Source organism: Macaca thibetana, chromosome 5 (assembly GCF_024542745.1).
Source record: "Macaca thibetana thibetana isolate TM-01 chromosome 5, ASM2454274v1, whole genome shotgun sequence".
NCBI classification, from domain to species: Eukaryota; Metazoa; Chordata; class Mammalia; order Primates; family Cercopithecidae; genus Macaca; species Macaca thibetana.
The window spans coordinates 26284103-26303505 of NC_065582.1; the positions used below are offsets into that span (position 1 = coordinate 26284103).

The following is a 19403-nucleotide window of genomic DNA, read 5'->3' on the forward strand; positions in this document are numbered from 1 at the left end:
AACTCTTCTCCACCTCTCTGTCACAGCCTCTGTCAAAATCTGCTCCTCATGAAGATGAGGCAGTGAGGCCCAGAGAGAGTGTGTGATTTTATCCACATCTCAAAGCTGGTGGCAGGGGTAGCATTTTATGTACCACAATGTACACCATCTTGCTTTTGAGTTGCGCATTGAATTCTACATATGTGTTGGTCGGGTGGGAAAGGAATGGGGTCTTCTGAAGTTCTAAAGATTTTGCTTTAGTGAGGGCATAATAACATAAAGAATCCTAGATTATTAAAAGCTTGGCATGTCAGGTCACTTCTAATAACATTACTGTAATTTTTTATGGAAAGAATGCAAAGAAAAATAAAAATACAATTCCTAACATAATAATGAAGTGATATTGTAGCTACAAAGACATTAAAATATATTTTGAGAGGCTATTTCTTCAAAGTAAATATGAGAGATATTCCCTTATAGAGACCATAACTTCAATAAACCTTGTGGCCTTCTTCCTCTCCCAGACTGAGGGGGCAGCCCTCAGCTTTCTCAGGAGTGTGATTAAAGGACAGCGGTCACCACAATAGTTACAACACTTACGGTAGCAGCAAGTAAGGTGGCTCTAAAAGAGGCTTCAGCAGATTTTCTTGTATCACCTAAGTGATAAAATTTGTTTTTCTAGACTAGTTGTGAACAGAAAATGTTGACTTTCTCTTGCAGATATCATTCAGCCATTCAAATACTTATTAAATGTATACATTCAAGAATGTAACACTATGTCCAGTTGTGTGATAATCCAAGAAGACAGTGTTGCTTATTACTACGTATTACCTAGTACCGCAAGGAAGTGATAGGCAGAATCCTGAAAAGAAATTTTTTAATTGTTCAGTATTAAAGCTATCTCATTCTTGGTATAGAGGAGGAAACTATAGGCTTACAAAACAGAAATGACTTGATTTAATTCATTTGGAGAATAGAAAATTATTTTTGTTTGTAAATTAATATGTATTTAAGTTAGGCCGGGCACAGTGACTCATGCCTATAATCCCAGCACTTTGGGAGGACAAGGTGGGTAGATCACTTGAGCCCAGGAGTTTGAGACTAGCCTAGGCTACATGGTGAGACTTCCATATCTACAAACACGTACAAAAATTAGCCAGGCATGGTGTTACATACCCATAGTCCCAGCTACTCTGGGGGCTGAGGCAGGAGGTTGTCTTGAGCCTGGGAGACAGAGGTTGCAGTGAACTGAGATTGTGCCACCACACCCTAGCCTGGATGACAGAGTGAGACCCTGTCTCAAAAAGAATATATATATATATATATATATATATAGAGAGAGAGAGAGAGAGAGTGGGTTAGCACCATGGTTTGACATTTTAGCCATGTGAAGTTTGATTGTGAAGGATGGTGTCAAGTCTGCAAAGAAAAATGTTTCAAAATCAGTAAGGAATATATATATATATATATATATATATATATACACACACACACACACGAATTTAAGCTATATGTAACTCTCTAGGTTATAATTTCATATCTCTCTAAACGTGAAGACTTATTTAAATATTATAGTGTCATCTGAAATTGCAGATAATTACTGTTTTTCTTCCGTTCATGATCAATGTCTGGTAAATAAAAGGGGAGCAAAATTTCCTAGTTTGCAATTCAGTTTTGTGTCCTTGGTTTCTGATTGCAGTGGGAGAAACTACAGATGACCACAAGTGAAAGGAGGAAAATATTCTGCTCTGTCACATTCCACGTAATCGCGATCACCTGTGTGGTTTGGTCTTTGTATGTATTGATAGATCGAACAGCGGAGGAAATCAAGCAAGGCAATGACAATGGTAAGAGCACATCTTCTTCTTTCTTACTCTCTTGGATCCTAAAGGCAATTCTCAGAGGTGGATAGGCAGTCGTTCCCCGGGTTAGGCCTTCAACATGTATGATACACTAGAAAAGCTGGTATTTGCCATTGATCCTTCCCTAATCATGTTATTGATTAATACTCTGATTAAAAAGCATTAACTATATGTAGTCCCAAGCTGAGATGTGAAATTCATCAAATCCATATAAAACTTAGTGGCAGTTACATACAAATGGCAAACACCACTTCGGGCTTTTTGGGAGCTGAATAAGGATCAAGTTCTGCCAGACCTGAAAAGGCAAATGGCTGTGAAAATGAAGGGTTTCTCATTTTATTTAATTCACTCTAGTCATCTCTCCTTTAAAGCATGAAGGAGATGGCATTCTAGTAGAGAATGTTTTATAGCTCTTTAGTTAGTACTATATAGTTTGATAGAGTGGGTTAGCACCATGGTTTGACATTTTAGCCATGTGAAGTTTGATTGTGAAGGATGGTGTCAAGTCTGCAAAGAAAAATGTTTCAAAATCAGTAAGGCATATTCTCATAATGGATAGGCCACTTAAAAGAGAAAGCACAATGTCTATAAAATATTATTTTCATGTGTGAAAGGACCCAGTTCTGTTTCTCACTGCGCCTGTAAGTTTTCATACCTTATCCAGCCCAAATCGTAGCGGTAAAACAGTGAGAACCATCCCCACACCCCGGCAGGAAACAGTATTCAACCACTGATGCCTCTAGAAAGGACATTGTTCAGATGGTAACATTTTGAGTTTGTAATGTTGTGAAAAATGTTTGCACATCCCTCCACCCGCAAAAAAAAAAAATGGAAGAAAATGAAAGAACAAAAGAATGAGAAGAGGTAAGAAAGAAAAAGTAAGGAAGAGATTAAAACCCAGAAAGGTTGGTTACTTCTGTATTTCTGTGTGTGGATTCATAAACACAGAAGGGGAGGCGCCATTCTCACATTCGACCTCTAGGTGGCAGCAGCACACGCCAGTGTGCACCGTTCTGAGCATTGCAAAAAGCCGAACGCGGCTGCGGGGATAAAGGGAAGGCCAGGAGCCACGATAGGAATTGTGCATGGGGTTTATGTGTGTCAGAGAGGGAATGGTGACAGCGTTTCAGGTGCCACTGTCCTTTTCTGGAAGAAAATGAAAGCACTACAGTGTCGAGTCTAAATGCTAGAAAAACAGGTAGGGTGGGGTTTTGTGGCTTGTTTTTATGTGTTTATGTATTCCATATGAACTCATTTACATACCATTAATATCAAACTACATTGTTTGCAACTACATAATGTACTGTTTCAGAGAGTCTTGATTTTAAAATGTTACATTACATCCTTATTAAATAAGTTCCCTGAGGGTAGAACTTTGTTTTTCTTTTTTAAATCCTGTGTCCTCTCTTGATATAGATATTGGTCCAAGCCAAGTAAAAAACAGTGTGCTGTAAATGTAAATACTGCAATCACATATGGATGGAAAAACAAAGAGGCATCCCCACCTCGCTTCACCCAGTGTCTTACCCTAGAACTCTAGTGTTTTCCTAGCAATCAAGGGCAGACATGATACCCTTAGATTAGATGACACATTTAGAGCTCAGCATTTGAGAACCACAAATTTCTTCCAGGTAATGTAGTCTCTCTGCTCTCCCAGTGGTCACCCTCACTTGGTCTCTTTGTAGTAAACTGCAGAGCTCTTCTCGAGCCACATGGAAGGAAAGAAAATTAAGAGCCCCTCTCGTAGATGTAAGAAGAGGAAGCAATCTCATGTCATCTATACATAGACCCTCATAGACACTCATAAGAAAACCCCTCTCTTACATTTATTTTATCCAACCACATTTCTAAGGCATGTGACTGAATAGCAATCATTTACCCCACAATGAACATGATGGTCTCAACTTCAGCCATAAAAATATCTCCGAAACTCATGGCTCTATGCTTTCTTCCATTTTTCTCTGTCTCCTTGCTCATTCTGTAGGCCCCCTGGATTTTATCTTCAGCTGCCATGTCAATGCTGTAAGTTCCCAAATTCATCTCCAGCTCCCACTGTACTCCAGTCCCATACATCCACCGATCTTCTGAACGATTCTGTTTGAAAGTCTTAGCGTGTCGCAATGCGTAATCCCCTACCACTTCTCACTAACACCTGTGGAAAAGGCACCACTAACACCCAGTAGCCAAACCCAGATATCCAGCTTTCACTCTGATTTCCTCCCTCTTCTACCTTAAATCAACCACCAAATCCTGTTTACTCTGTCTCGCATACCTCTGGAATCTGTCCATTTCTTTCCTTCCCTATGGCTACCATCCATGTGGAAACTATCGTATTTTTAACTTGAAAACTGCAGAAGCTTCTTGACTAGACTTTCTCCAGTTTTGCCCAACTTCAACCCAACCCCATTCTCAATAATGTAATCCCAGCAGATTTACAAAAACACAAATCTAATCACATCCTATTCCCACTTAACCATTAAAAGGTAACCCAAATTCCTCAGTGGGACTATGCTGCCCCCGTGACCTAGCTGAAGCCAGCTAGGCCGAACATTCATTCAGCTCCTCAAATCTACTTCCAGGCCCTTGCTCAGCTTTCCTGTCTGTGTAAAACATTTGCTTCCAGCTTCTCTTGTCCACCGCCACCACACACACTCTTAAACACTCATATATTCTCACATACCTTCCTAATCCCAACTCAGCCTTTGCAGTTTACCTTGAACATCACTTCCTCTGGGAAACTCACTTCAGTTCCCTGAAGTGGGATCACTATTCCTACCACAGTGGTTCTCAGAGTATGGTCCTGGGACCAGCAACATCAGTATCCCCTGGGCATTTGCTAGAAATGCATATTTTTACCTCCTACCTCCCTAGACCTATGAAACCCTGATGGTGGAGGATGGCAGTTTGTACTGAAGAAGCCGACAGGTTATTCTGATGCCAGCTAAGGATGGAGAGTCACTGCCCTACCATATGGTCACATAGCATCCTGCATTTACCCTCCCCAGGGCTTCTCCACATTTGCTGCATGGTAGATTACCTGTGTCATGTTCCTAATGCTGCAAAGCTGGACTTTATCCCCAGAGGTTTATACTTAGTCACCCCTTAGATGATTCTATCATGCAGGTAGGGAAGCTCTGCCTGACAGTGAGACTTAACCACATGCCATTGCAATTGCTTATTTAATTGTCTGTCTTCCTTCACCTGCTCAGAGCAGGTGGGGGCTCACCACGCCCTCTCCCCGGTGCTGAACACTGTTTCTGGGACCAGGCAGGTAGTCCGGTCAACGTCGTACTAGGAATGATGAAGTGTGAATGTCTGGTACCTAAGCTTTTCCACCTCTTATTTTTTTTTTAGAATTGTTTTCAAAATATTTTTTTCTTTCTCAGCTGTGGGTGGGTGCGAGATTCCAGACAGTAACCTCCAGTGGACTCTTAATGACAATCAAGGGTCCATTTCTTAAAGGAAACTACAAATGACATGATTTTTATATTTGGCATTTAGAGCCAAAGCAAAATAGAAAGCAAGATATTGATCAAGCAGCAGTGTCCGTGGTAATTCCTGTAGAGCTGCTTGCCAGCGGGACAGCTCTAAAACTTGGGTAATTTCAAATGGAAACCATAGTGACTTTCATAAAGGGAATCATTTGTATTTATGTTTAAGTTATATTTATTTACTTATTGTTTGTTTTATTATACTTTAAGTTCTAGGGTCCATGTGCACAACGTACAGGTTTGTTACATATGTATACATGTGCCATGTTGGTGTGCTGCACCCATTAACTCGTCATTTACATTAGGTATATCTCCTAATGCTATCCGTCCCCACTCCCCCCTCCCCACAATAGGCCCCGGTGTGTGATGTTCCCCTTGCTGTGTCCAAGTGATCTCGTTGTTCAATTCCCACCTATGAGTGAGAACATGCGGTGTTTGGTTTTCTGTTCTTGTGATAGTTTGCTGAGAATGATGGTTTCCAGCTGCATCCATGTCCCTACAAAGGACGCGAACTCATCCTTTTTTATGGCTGCATAGTATTCCATGGTATATATGTACCACATTTTCTTAATCCAGTCTGTCACTGATGGACATTTGGGTTGATTCCAAGTCTTTGCTATTGCGAATAGTGCCGCAATAAACATACATGTGCATGTGTCTTTATAGCAGCATTATTGTAATCCTTTGGGTATATATCCAGTAATAGGATGACTGGGTCAAATGGTATTTCTAGGTCTAGATCCTTGAGGAATTGCCACACTGTTTTCCACAATGGTTGAACTAGTTTACAGTCCCACCAACAGTGTAAAAGTGTTCCTATTTCTCCGCATCCTCTCCAGCACCTGTTGTTTCCTGACTTTTTAATGATTGCCATTCTAACTGGTGTGAGATGGTATCTCATTGTGGTTTTGATTTGCATTTCTCTGATGGCCAGTAATGATGAGCATTTTTTCATATGTCTGTTGCCTGTATGAATGTCTTCTTTTGAGAAGTGTCTGTTCATATCCTTTGCCCACTTTTTGATGGGGTTGTTTTTTTCTTGTAAATTTGTTTGAGTTCTTTGTAGGTTCTGGATATTAGCCCTTTGTCAGATGAGTAGATCGCAAAAATTTTCTCCCATTCTGTAGGTTGCCTGTTCACTCTGATGGTAGTTTCTCTTACTGTGCAGAAGCTCTTTAGTTTAATTAGATCCCATTTGTCAATTTTGGCTTTTGTTGCCGTTGCTTTTGGTGTTTTAGACATGAAGTCCTTGCCCATGCCTATGTCCTGTCAAATTATATTTAAACCTGCTTTCCAATGTGCATATTGAAGGGGAGTGTGGGCATCTGTATAAATTGTTATTTCTTTAATCTTCCTGTGGCATTGGGACTGTGAGTGCTGATCCTGAATTTACTTGTAAAGTTGTAGGGAAAAACTGCATAATTTAAAAGAAGTCAACATATTTTAAATCCATCTTGAAAAACATTTATAATATTTGAAAAGAAACAAATTGTCCTTTTTCAGCCAGAATTGAGGTTGAATATAAAACAGCAAAATCTTTTGAACTGTAATGACGATCCTGGAAAGAAAAAAAATTCCTCATATGTCTGTAAATGGTTGTTCTTTTAGATTAAATAGGCATGATGCCACAGGGAGCCCTCACCTCTCTTTCCCCTGTGATGACAGGAAAAAAAAATAGCAAATATGTGGTACTTGGAGCTTTAATACCCTAAATAAGCCTATCACTAAGTTTAATTTGGGCAACAGTTGTTATTCTTGCCTTACCTTTATATAGTCTAGAAGAATTCTTCAGTATATTATCCATGTATAAACAACAAAAATACAAACTAAAAACAGCTACAACAATTTACAATATTAAAGAGACTGTAGATATAGATAGTAAAGTTGCCCCAGAAGTGTTTCAATGTATACATAAGGGACTAGCATAACAAATTGACTTTGTTTTCATGGCTGACTCACTCCCAGGCCTCCAACTTCCTCCAGGGCAGAGGCCTTGCCTGTTATTTAGAAAATACTTGGTGTTAGTAGAGGCTCAAAAAATGTTCACTGGCTGTGACTGACTCCAGCAGAAAGAGAACAACCCAAAATGAATAGACGCTGGCTTGACTTAGTTGTCAGAAGGCCAGGGTTCTAGCTCTCCCTTGGTCATTGACTAGTTATTTATTTATTTTTTTTTCCTTTGAGACAGGATTTCACTCCTCCCACCCAGGCTGGAGTGCAGTGGTGCGATCTTGGCTCACTGTAACATCCTCCCCTCAGTCCCCCTCCCTGGGCTCAAGTGATTCTCCTGCCTTGGCCTCCCAAGTTGCTGGGACTACAGGTGGGCATCACTGCGCCCAGCTAATTTTTTGTATTTTTTGTAGAGACAAGGTTTCATCATGTTGCCCAGGCTGGTCCTGAACCCCCGGGCTCAATCGATCTGCCTGCCTCAGCCTCCCAAAGTGCTGGAATTACAGGCATAAGTCACAGTGCCCAGCCTAGTTATCTTCAATAAAATGATTAATCACTCTGAAGCTCAGTTTTTTTCATTTGCAAAACTACCAAGGTTGGAGTGAGTAGCTGCTAAAAGTTCTTTCTATGATTTATTATTCAGACAACATGAACTTTACCTTGCATCAAACAGATTGAAACCTGTCTATATAAATAATGTACATGTATGACACGTAATTACTCACGGTGAGTATTGTCATTAAAACAAGTTAAGAAAAAGGTTATAAATATGGGAAACAATTTTGTTGTTGTTTAATAATCTACCCAACTGGAGAGAAGCAACCAGGATAAAAGTAAAGAAGAAAACCAGCTCCCCTCTGCAGACCCCAAGGCCCCAACAGCCACTCACACACACCCTTCCTTATACACACACTTTGTAGTTCTGCATACCCTAAGCACCCAGCCAAAATAGTCCAACTTACAGTGAGATGCTTTCTGCAAACACACACTGCCACTGTCGCTGTTAAGTGAACCAGGTTCTCTTCTGCTGCTTGGTGATTTAAAAAAGCTTTTAGACATTCTCCAGGTGTCTCCAGTCGCATGATCTCCTATATAACATATGCAGAATACTCTGAGAAATCAAATTTCAAAGCTGGAAGAGACCTTAGAGATCACTGTTTATAGATGAGGAAATAAGCGATTTGCCTGATCTCCAGCTGTATTTTGAATGCCCACCCGGAGCTCCTGCTTTACCCAATTTGACTTAAAGAGAAAAGTGAGATGTTACCGGTATGCTCCTGTGCCTTCAGGGGAAAGGAATGGGAACCCCATTCTATTACCAAAGGAAATATATCTTCAGAGAAACAGTATTTCTGGAAAGTCAATGAGTCTAAAAGGGTCTGGTAGATAAAACCCTGCTGATAAGCCATTGTCACTGTGGTCTGCAAGGTGGCAGAAATATTTCCTAACAAATGCAGTATACATAATTGCTCCTTAAGCATTTAAGGATGTTTTAGTTTATTTTTTGATGGGATTTCTGAGCATTTCTCCTGACGAAGGGAATTGTAACTGCAAGAGATGCCCAGAGACACACTATTACTAAACGCCAGTGGCCTGGCTGACAACTAACTAGACTTCTTCCCTCTGTGATTCTGGAGGGAAGCTTACCTTCAGTCAAGCTGGGACACCCTAAACTCACAACACAGTGAAGTTAGAAAGATCTCACTGGTAGACACCTGTGAAAGCTCCGCTCTTAACCTACAGCTGAATCAGCCGAAGGTGTGTAGCCTTCAAATCACACAGATAATAACAATAACGAAAACTTACATTTACACCTTCTATGTGTCAGGCACTGTTAATTTGTTTAATCCACACTAACAGCCCTATGAAATTGGTAGATACTATTACCTCCAATTTTAAGTAATGTATCAGTTGGCTTTAGCTATATAACAAACCATCCCAGGCTGGGTTTGTTGGTTGAAACCTGTAATCCCAGCACTCTGGGAGGTTGAGGAGGGCAGATCACTTAAGATCAGGAGTGCAAGACAAGCCTGGCCAACATGATGAAACCCTGCCTCTACTAAAAATGCAAAATTTAGCTGGGCATGGTGGTGCACACCTGTAGTCCCAGCTGCTCAGGAGTCTGAGGCCAGGAAATCTCTTGAACCCAGGAGGCAAAGGTTGCAGTGAGCTGAGATCGCACCACTGCACTCCAGCTTGGGTGACAAAGTGAGACTGTCTCAACAAAGAAAGCATCAGGAGAGCATGAAACCACCATCTGCAGACACATTTAAAGTTTCTGATTGAGTTGTGTTTCCTATTGTCCTATTGGCTAAAGCAGTTCATATAACCAAGACCAGCATCATTAGGGGATGGGATACCCCAGGACAGGATTACAGGGAGGCGTGAGCCAATCAGGGGCTATTATTGAAACAAGCTATCAAAGATAAAGAAATTGAGACGAAAGAAAATAACAGAGCAGGCCTAACACCTCAAGGAAATGAAACAGCTATCTGAGTTTAGGTGGATAAAGATGTAAAGACTGCAGCAGATTCTTAGGAATAGGGTTCTTCGGAATAAAATCCATAACCCTCGAAAACAATGGGAGATTTTGCACAGGAAAACCACTCTTGAGAAGTCATTAACCATAATAAGGGAAATCCTCTTAGGGTATGGGCTGCAAAGAAATTAACCAGAAGTCTGAATCATTTGGGGATTTGGCTATTCCTTAGCCAGGAAAGAGATGAAAAAGTCAGTCTGTTGCACAGGTCCTGTTTATAACTAAAGCTTAATTCTCAGGTTCCTGGTGGGGAAATGCTCTTGGATAACCCAATCTGTGTCTCCTGACCCGACTCCAATAGAGTACAGGATTAAGAAGATGTGGGGGATTTTTGTGTGTGTGTGAAAAAAAAAATTATAAATTTTACTTTTTTATTTATTTTTGCCTTTTCATTCAAGTTTTTTACATACTGTCACTTTTAACCTGGAGATCCCAGTATCCTTCTCTGCCTTGCTAAAAATAATCTTGTCCAAAGGACACAAACTCATCCTTTTTTATGGCTGCATCAGCTGGAAACCATCATTCTCAGCAAACTATCACAAGAACAGAAAACCAAACACCGCATGTTCTCACTTATAGGTGGGAACTGAACAATGAGATCATTTGGACTCAGGAAGGGGAACATCACACACCGGGGCCTATCATGGGGAGGGGGGCGGGGGGAGGGATTGCATTGGGAGTTATACCTGATGTAAATGACGAGTTGATGGGTGCAGCACACCAACATGGCACAAATATACATATGTAACAAACCTGCACGTTATGCACATGTACCCTACAACTTAAAGTATAATAATAATAAATAAATTTTTTTTAAAAAGTTAAAAAATAATAATAATAATAATAATCTTGTCCAGAGTCAGACTCCCAAGAGTCTAGAATGAGTTGTGAAGTCCATCTGCTTTGCTTTGTCTAAAGTGTTTTCACTCACTCTTTAAATATAAATTTCCCTACAAACTATGGACTGAAATTTCTGGTTCTGGTGGCACCAGACTTTAAGGCTGCAGCATTTTGATCCCTTTAACTCTAATTTGTGAACTTTTCAATATCACATTGAAGGGCAAGACTACAAACTATCTTAAGCCTTTCCTGGAAAACCTATTCACATGTTGATTGTTTTGGAATGGCCTGGAGGATGCCGCAGCCTGCAAGTACCAGATCACATAGATGCAACTGTAAAAAGGAGCCCTGGAAGAATTTACTTTAATAATCATTAAATCAACAACAATATTGAGACTGAGCACTTATTGATCATCCTTGTGGGATTAACATGATAATATAGAATGTGAATGAATCAAAGTTAATATGAGAGACTAGAGTAGCTTTCTAAAATTTCCTCAGAAAATGGTGGTAGAGAGAATGCCTGCTCTTTTCATTGCTGTCCAAGAATTTCCAAGAAATGTTTCCCCTTAATGCTTGAGAGGTAAAGATGGGCAGAGAGTTTATTACTAAACCTACAGAAGCTCCTGCGGAAGGATTCCAGACACAAAGAGCAGTAGAGATGGGTTCTTGGGCCCGAGAGAAATGAGCAGATGCTTGAATTGCCTAAGTTAGATTTTCCAAATTCCTTTGCAAAATTGGCAAATAGAAACAACTTTGTGCTCCTGGCATTTTGAAGTGCAGGATACAGCTTTATATATGACTGAGAAGAAGGATACCTTGAATTGTACATAGGATGCCCAGGGAAAAGATTTAGTGCCTTCCTTTCTCTACCATTGTCCTTTTCTGTGGTGTACATTCTTTTGTCTTTGCTAACGACAGCATAGAAACTGATTAGTCTAATAGAATGTCAGAAGACAATTGGCTGTGTCTCAATAAAAGGAGGCAAGTACATTTCCTGATGAAAACATTCTTGAAAAATCCATTTAGCCCCATTTTAGCATCTCCTCTCAAGATGTCCTTCAAGTGAGTTTTCCGAGATACAATCCTTATAACTACTCAACAGTAATTTATTTCATAGAAAACAAAAATTGTGTCCACTTAGTTGAAGGCAAGAGGAAGAGCAGGCTGTCTGTTAGAGATGGTCATTTGTACAGTGAGTTTGTACTCAAAATGGCTTTTGTATGTGGGGGTTGGGGTGCTCTGCACTCTAAACTTAATGGAGGGGTTTTGTGGGAGATTTGACTTCCCAGGAACATAGTAAAGGATGGCGTGGGCAGGGGAAACTGATTCAGAGATACCTTGTGAAGGAAAGTGGAGGGATCAGGCTGAGTCTCCCAAAAAGGGCAGAGAAAATGGCAACTGTTTTCCCCTGGCCCAGATTCCCAGGTCTATTATGTGCTTTGGTCACTGTTTCTGGAAAGAGAGGTGAAACGTGAGTGGACTTGACTTTAGGTTGTCCACCATCTAAAGCATAGTTTTACTGACAGTGAAGACGGGTTGTAAGAGCTTTCATTAGTCCTTGAAATATCTACTGAGCAAGGAACTATGGAAAACAAAGTCCAGCTCAGACAGATTCTGTGCTCGTCAAGATTATAGCATGACCAAGTAAAAATGCTTATGTTAGAAAGTGAGCTCATACTGCACGTGGAGAAATAACATGGAATTGGAACAGTGGGAAAATTTATTTCCAGCTGGAAATGACCTCTAAGATGGGTTTTGTCGGACAGGTAGACACAGAGAAGTAGGGAAGCAAAACACAGAAAGAAAGAAGATCGTAGACAAAGGCTCAGAAATGGGAAACCTCCAGGCATGTATGAGGAACAGCTGCTAGTTTGGTTAAGCAGAGGAGAAAGCTGGATGTAGTCCATGAGAATTTCCCTAAAAATGGGAAATACAGCACATTTCATCTCCAGCCTGTCTGTGGTTAAAGCTTTCTAAACACATTGAAATTACTGCTTAATATAATAGCTTACAGCAGAAATCCTTTTTGAATTTGGAGAACTGCAAGATATCTTGCTCATATTCCAAATCCTTTCTGCAAATTTCCCAATAAAGAGACGTAAGTTATTGTCTTCCACAGCAGGGATTCTCAGCCTGAGCACTATGGACATTATGGACTGAATAATTCTTTGTTGGAAGGTGCTGTCCTGTGCATTGTAGGATGTCTAGCAGCATCCCTGGCCTCTCATAAAAGTCAGCAGCACCCAACTCTGGGTACAACGATCAACGATGTCTCTAGACACTGCTAAAAGTCCCCCAGAGAACAAAATTTTCCCCAGTGGTGAACCTATGGTCTACGCTGAGTCAGTGTTTCAGATGATTGTTCTTGCGTAGATGAAGACAGCTAAGTAGGAAGAAGAAAAAAAAAAAGCCCTTCTATATTTCAAATGCATGGACTCTCTGTGTAGAGAATAATTTAGCTCTTTTTATTTCTAACTACCATTCGATACTGCTGTTTTACTTAGCATACAGGAAAAATGGACACAGGAGTCCAGCCGTGTATAAATATGTGCTGCCACTTACCTGGGACTATTAGAATCATCACATATTCCTGATTTTTCTTCAGAACTCCTTAAATCACTTATAAAGACTTTGCCTTGGAGTATTTTTAAACAAAAATAGCAACTTAACTGCTATTTCCATGCAATACACAAATCAAATTTCAACACTATCAGAGATTACTAGGTCAAGATCATTGGGTAATAATCTCACCTTTGGCATGAAATAGCAAAATGGGGAGAAGAAGGGAGAATCGAAATAGATGGTCTTTAAAGGTCTTTGAACTCTGAATTTTTAGTTCAGTTATTTTGCTGGAACACCAGAAAAATCAAGAACAAAACAATTTTTATTCTATCAGCCTGATATTTTCTTTAAAAACTTTTTTATAAGAAAAATGATTCTTTTATATACTGCCCCTCAATTTTTTTCCAAAAATGAATAATATATGTAGGAATACGTAGAATATGTTAAAAGTATGGAATATATGTTTCATTATGAACAACACTGTCAAATTTTTAGATGAGGAACTAGTGCTGCCAAAGTAAAACAACATTTTTTAAAACTTGCACTAATGGTCAAAAATTATTGTTACTACCTTAAAGTATTATATTTGATTGTCTATAAGTTACTTGGGAAATTTATAATAAGTATAAAGCAATTCATCTCATAATTCTATGTAATTATTTCTGTATTTTTTATCCTAAAGTGAACATGTTTCTGGAGAGTATTGTAATACATAATACAAAAACCACTATTATCACTAGATAACAACAGTTATCGAACATGTGTTGGTTGCAAATACATCTGTATAAATAAATCAAATCCAGGTAGCATACTTTTATTTTTTAAATTCCTATCCTTCAGATCAAAGAAGTCTATAGGAGAAAGGGACCACGGAAACATTTGTATATAACTAACAGACACTGATTAATGATAAATGCCTGGTATAGTCCATTTTTGTACTCTAAAGTTTCTAAAATCAAAGGTCTGTTTTCTTGACGATTTGTTTTCTAACATCTTTTAACATCTTCTCTTAAGTATTTATTGATAATTGAATCTGTTCCTTCAAAGACTTTAACTCCATGGTGCACTAATTAATTTTTTTAAATAGTGACTAGGGTAGGGAGAGACATGAAACCATCAGTCTTTCTCCTAGTTTTACTAAGTTCAGAGTTACTCTATTTCACTCCAAACAACAGTATTTAATTAGTTAACATTAATAAGGTTTCTCCTGGACTATGATGTAGGGAATTTGCAATATTGTAAAAAAGCATCTTCTTCCTCTGGGCCAGATGGCAAAAAGATTTTTTCTCATGCCAACTCCAGAAGTTGACCTAGATTGTGGTGTTAGGAACCGTAAATCTATCATAGGGATTAGCAGGAAAGAGTGTTGGCAGTAATTAGGGCACGAATGCTGTGTTTGCCAACCTCATGACAGACTGCACCCTTTTCTCCCTGGAGTGGGTTCTGAAAGATTAGTAGAAGTTTATTGTAAAGAGGGCGGCACTGTAGACAGAGGAAATAGCATGTGCTAAAGCTTGAACCTGTATTAGGGCGTGCAGTGTTTGGAAAACAGCTACCCAGATAGGACTTTGGAAAAAGTGTACTAAGAAAGGCACTGGATGAGAGAAATCAGGAAGCTGAGGATGACGATAAAATAAATAGAGGTATAGGTCATGAGCATTTATTGTGCAGGGCTGCAGCAAATTTTAGGCACAATAAACTCCCTTGGGCATGGTTAAAAAGAAATGGAATGTTTTTGTGCAATAAAGTTTCCATAAATATATCATGCATACATTACCAATTTCCAAATATTTAAATGCTCACAAACCCATCTCTTACTCGAAGAAATCCTATCATCTGACCTAGGCACAGAGATGAATTCATGGAACTAATCTCAAGTAAGGAGCTAATATATATAAATATATATATAAATATATTACATATAAAATACTATTTTTAGAGCAGATTTAGGTTTACAGAAAAATTACAAAGAAGATAAAGAGAGAGTTCCCACATACCACCCTGCACATACACAAGGTTTCTCCTGTTATTAACATCTTGCCTCAACATGGTACATTTGTTACCAGTGAGGAGCCAATATTCATACATTATTATTAAAGTCCAGTTACATTGGGGTTCACTCTTTTGGTGCACAGTCCTATGAGTTTTGACAAACGCATAATGTCCTGTGTCCACCATTACAGAATCATACAGAATGGTGTCCCTGCCTTAAAAAGTCCCTGTGTTCCACCTATTCATCCCTTCCTTTCTGCCCCTAAACTGTTGGCAAACACCGATTCTGCTCTCTCCAGTTTTGCCTTTTCTAGAATGTCATATAGTTGGTATCACACAGTGTGTAGCTTTTGCAGACTGACCTCTTTCATTTAGCAGTATGCATTTAAGGTTCCTTTGTGTCCTTTTGTAGCTTGATAGCTCATTTCTTTTGAATCACTAAGTAATACTCCATTGTCTGGATGTATCACAGTTTATTCATTCACAGATTGAAAGACAACTTGCTTTATCCAGCTTTGAACAAATATGTATAAAGCTGCTACAAACATTTGTGTGCAGGTTTTTGTGTGGACATAAGTTTTCGTTCATTTGAATAAATATAATGTTGTATCATTTGAAAAGCTTGTGGTTAGCATTGTAAAAAACGGCCAGACTATCTTCCAAAGTGACTGTACCATTTTGCATGCCTATCAGCAACGAATAAGAATTCCTGCTTGTCGTTCCACATCCTTTCCAACATTGTTTTCAGTGTTCTGTTTTTAAACTTTAGCCATTCTAATAGGTATATAATGATATCTTGTTTTAATTTGCAATTCTCTGATCACATATGTCAATAATCTTACCATCTGTTTATCTTCATTGATGACATACCTCTTCAGATCTTTTGTTCATTTTGTAATTAGGTTATTTTCTTATTGAATGTTAACAGTTATTTGTATATTTTGGATACAAATCCTTTTTTCAGAATGTGTTTTGCAAATATTTTTTCCTGTGGCTTTTCATTCTCTTAACAGTGACTTCCTCAGAGCAAAAGGTTTTAGTTTTAATAAAGTCCAATTGATCAATTTTTCTTTTCATAGATTATACTTTGGTCACCTAAATTTTCTTATCTTTTAGAAGTTGTATAGTTTCACAATTTACATTTAGGTCTATAATCCATTTTGAGTTAATTTTTGTGAAAAAGGTAAGGTCTGTTTACAGACTCATTTATTTGCATGCAGATATTTAGTTATACTAGCACCCATTTGTTAAAAAGACTATCCCTTCTCCATTGAATTGCCTTTGCTCCTCTGTTAAAGATCAGTTTTCTATATTTGTATCGGTCTATTTCTGGGCTATTCTGTTTCACTGATTTATTTCTTTATTCTTTCATTGATACCACACTGTCTTGATCACCGTAGTGGTAGTAATCAAGGATAGTGTCAGTTTTCAAAAACCCTGTTCTTCTACTTCGACATTGTGTTGGCTATTCTGGTCTTTTGCTCTCCATATACACTTTACAATCAGTTTGTCAATATCCATAAAATACCTTGCTGGAATTTTGAATGGGATAGTATTGAATCTGTAGATCAAATTGGGAAGAATAGTTATCTTAATAATATTAAGTCTCCCTACCCATAAATGTGGAACATCTTATTTCATTCAGATATTCTTTTATTTCCTTCATCGTAGCTTTATAGTTTTCCTCACATAAATCTTGTACATATTTTGTTAGGTTTACACCTAAGGTTTTTCTTGTTGTCATTGTTTTGTTGGCACAAATGTAAATTAGCTTGTGTTTTTAATTTCAGATTCTGGTTGTTTGTTGCTATATATAGGAAAGCAATTGACTTTTGTAAAACTTTGTATCCTGCAATGTTGTCATAATCACCTATTTAAAAAAAACAAAACTTTATCAATTCTTTGAGATTTTATACATAATCATATCATTTGTGAACAGATAGTTTTATTCATTCTTTCCCAATCATCTTTTATTATTCTTGTTTTATTGCATTAGCTAGGACTTCCAGTGCGATGCTGAATAGGCATGGTAAGAAGGAACATCCTTGTCTTGTTCCTGATCTTAGGGGAAAAGCATCTAGTTTCTCACCATTATGATGTCAGCTATAGGTTTTCTATGTTCTTTATCCCATTAAGGAAATTCCATTCCATTCCTAGTTTTTATCATGATTGAGTGTTGTTGGATTTTGTCAAATGTGTTTTCTGCATTTATTGATATATTCACATTTTTCTTTAGCTAATTGATGTGTTTACATTGATTTCTGAATGTTGAACCAACTTTGCATACCTAGAATAAATCTCTATTGGCTGTAGTGTATAATTGTTTTTATACATTGTTGAATTCAATTTGCTAACACTTTGTTGAGAATTTTTGTATCTGTTCATGAGAGATACTGGCCTATAACTTTTCTTCATAGTAATTGTCTTTGCTGAATTTAGTATTGGTTAATGCTGGTCTCACCTGATTAGTTAGGAAATATTATCTCTTCTATTTTCTGGAAAAGACTATAGAACATTGATATCATTTCTTCTTTAAATGTTTGGTAGAATCCACTAGTAAAATTATCTGAGCTTGGTGCTTTCTGCTCTGAAAGGTTATTGTTGATTTAATTTCTTTAATAGATCTAGGGATATTTAGATTATCTGACTATTAATTACACCTGCCACTGTAATGATCTCTTATTTCTCCTGTGTGAGCTTTGGCCAATGATATTTTGAAGTATTATTTCCATTAGGATTAAGTAAATATTCAAGATGATGACTATTATGAATTATTCAAGTCATAAAGAAGTCCTTGCATATTAGGAGTTAGAAAAAAAATTACCTTTGCTACCGGTAAAGGTTCTAATACATTTGATTGCATATATTTAATCTACTGGAAAACTAAGTTCAGATTTGATTACTCAAAGAGGCATAGAAATTTATTTTAAACTGACAATGCCAAACAGAGCAACAAATTAATGAAACATCAACAACAGTGAGAGGCTTTTCATGTTTTCTTACAATCCCTTTTAAGATCAGAGAACATTTTTTTTCCCAAAAAATTTCAAAGGAAGAGTCAGAGCCAAAGCATTTTGAAAAGAAAGAGAGTTTACTTGCAAAGGTTCAAGAGAGTCAGACTTCAGAAAAGCTGGACAAGCAAGTGAAAAACATAACAGGTATTTAAAGAAAAATATAAAGAAGATTACCATGATTACTAAGTTTGCATTAATTTGTTCATGGAGAAAAAACAAAATCTTATCACATGATGATCATATCCAGAAAGATCTTGCAACATGAGCTAAATAAAAGTCAAGAATAAAATGGTCTTTGTCGGGGTCTGGGGATATAAGAAATACTCAATGTTTCATTATTTTGGGACCAGAAATTGACAAGGTAACCCTGTTCTTTTTGGTTAATCTTAGGGTACAAAGTGCTTCATCATGACAGAAACAGGGCATGACTTCTGCTTTGCTTCTAGAAGCATAAAGCAATGTCACTACTACAAAATATAGATACGATATTTCTTATAACTCTATTCACTGTTATAAGTACATAAAAATCCAAAGTCAAATCATAGACTCTCAATTACCGTGGTTTTTACACATTTCTACCATCCATTCCTAGTGCACCGTATTGAGCCATACTGAGCTATATTTTTCTCCTTCACAACTTTTCACTTACGGGAAGACAGCTATTGTCCCCCACACTATCGTAATGTGGCCAAGAGGACCACTTGTCCCTCATATATTTAACACTCTTGACCCTCATATATTTAACATTCATAATTATGTGTTGCCTAAATACTCACTGTTGTAGTCATTGAAACACCTGTGAAATAATTTTAAAAACTGTATATTTACAAAAGAAAGCCTATTTCTAGTAATGATGATGGAAATTAAGAGAAAATATAGACATCTATAAAAGTGTGATGGTTCTCAATGATAAAATATGATTTATGAAACAAATGGCTAAAATCCTAAATATTTTGCACGTTTGTACTCAGGAATTCTCTCTCTGATGAAATGTGGCAGCTTTTTCCTTCCCCTCCCTTTCATTCCTCCCCATCTCCCTTCTTCCATTCCTTCCTTTTAAATTTTAAAAGAAATGAGAGTGGAAAGACCTATACATACAAACCCATGCATGTACCCATCCCTCATCCTCTTAAAAGGATTTTAAACTCTGATTCTTCCATTATGTTCACCA

At 37.9% G+C, this 19403-nt stretch overlaps 1 protein-coding gene across 5 annotated transcripts in view; it reads left to right on the top strand.

Moving 5' to 3' along the window:
* Positions 1 to 19403, top strand: part of MARCHF1 (membrane associated ring-CH-type finger 1) — an 828885-nt gene that overhangs the window by 804884 nt on the left and 4598 nt on the right. For all 5 annotated transcript variants that reach the window (XM_050791815.1, XM_050791816.1, XM_050791812.1 and 2 more), the window contains one exon: positions 1679 to 1826. In XM_050791815.1, the coding sequence (XP_050647772.1) occupies positions 1679 to 1826 (148 nt within the window). The remainder of the gene's footprint in view (positions 1 to 1678; positions 1827 to 19403) is intronic.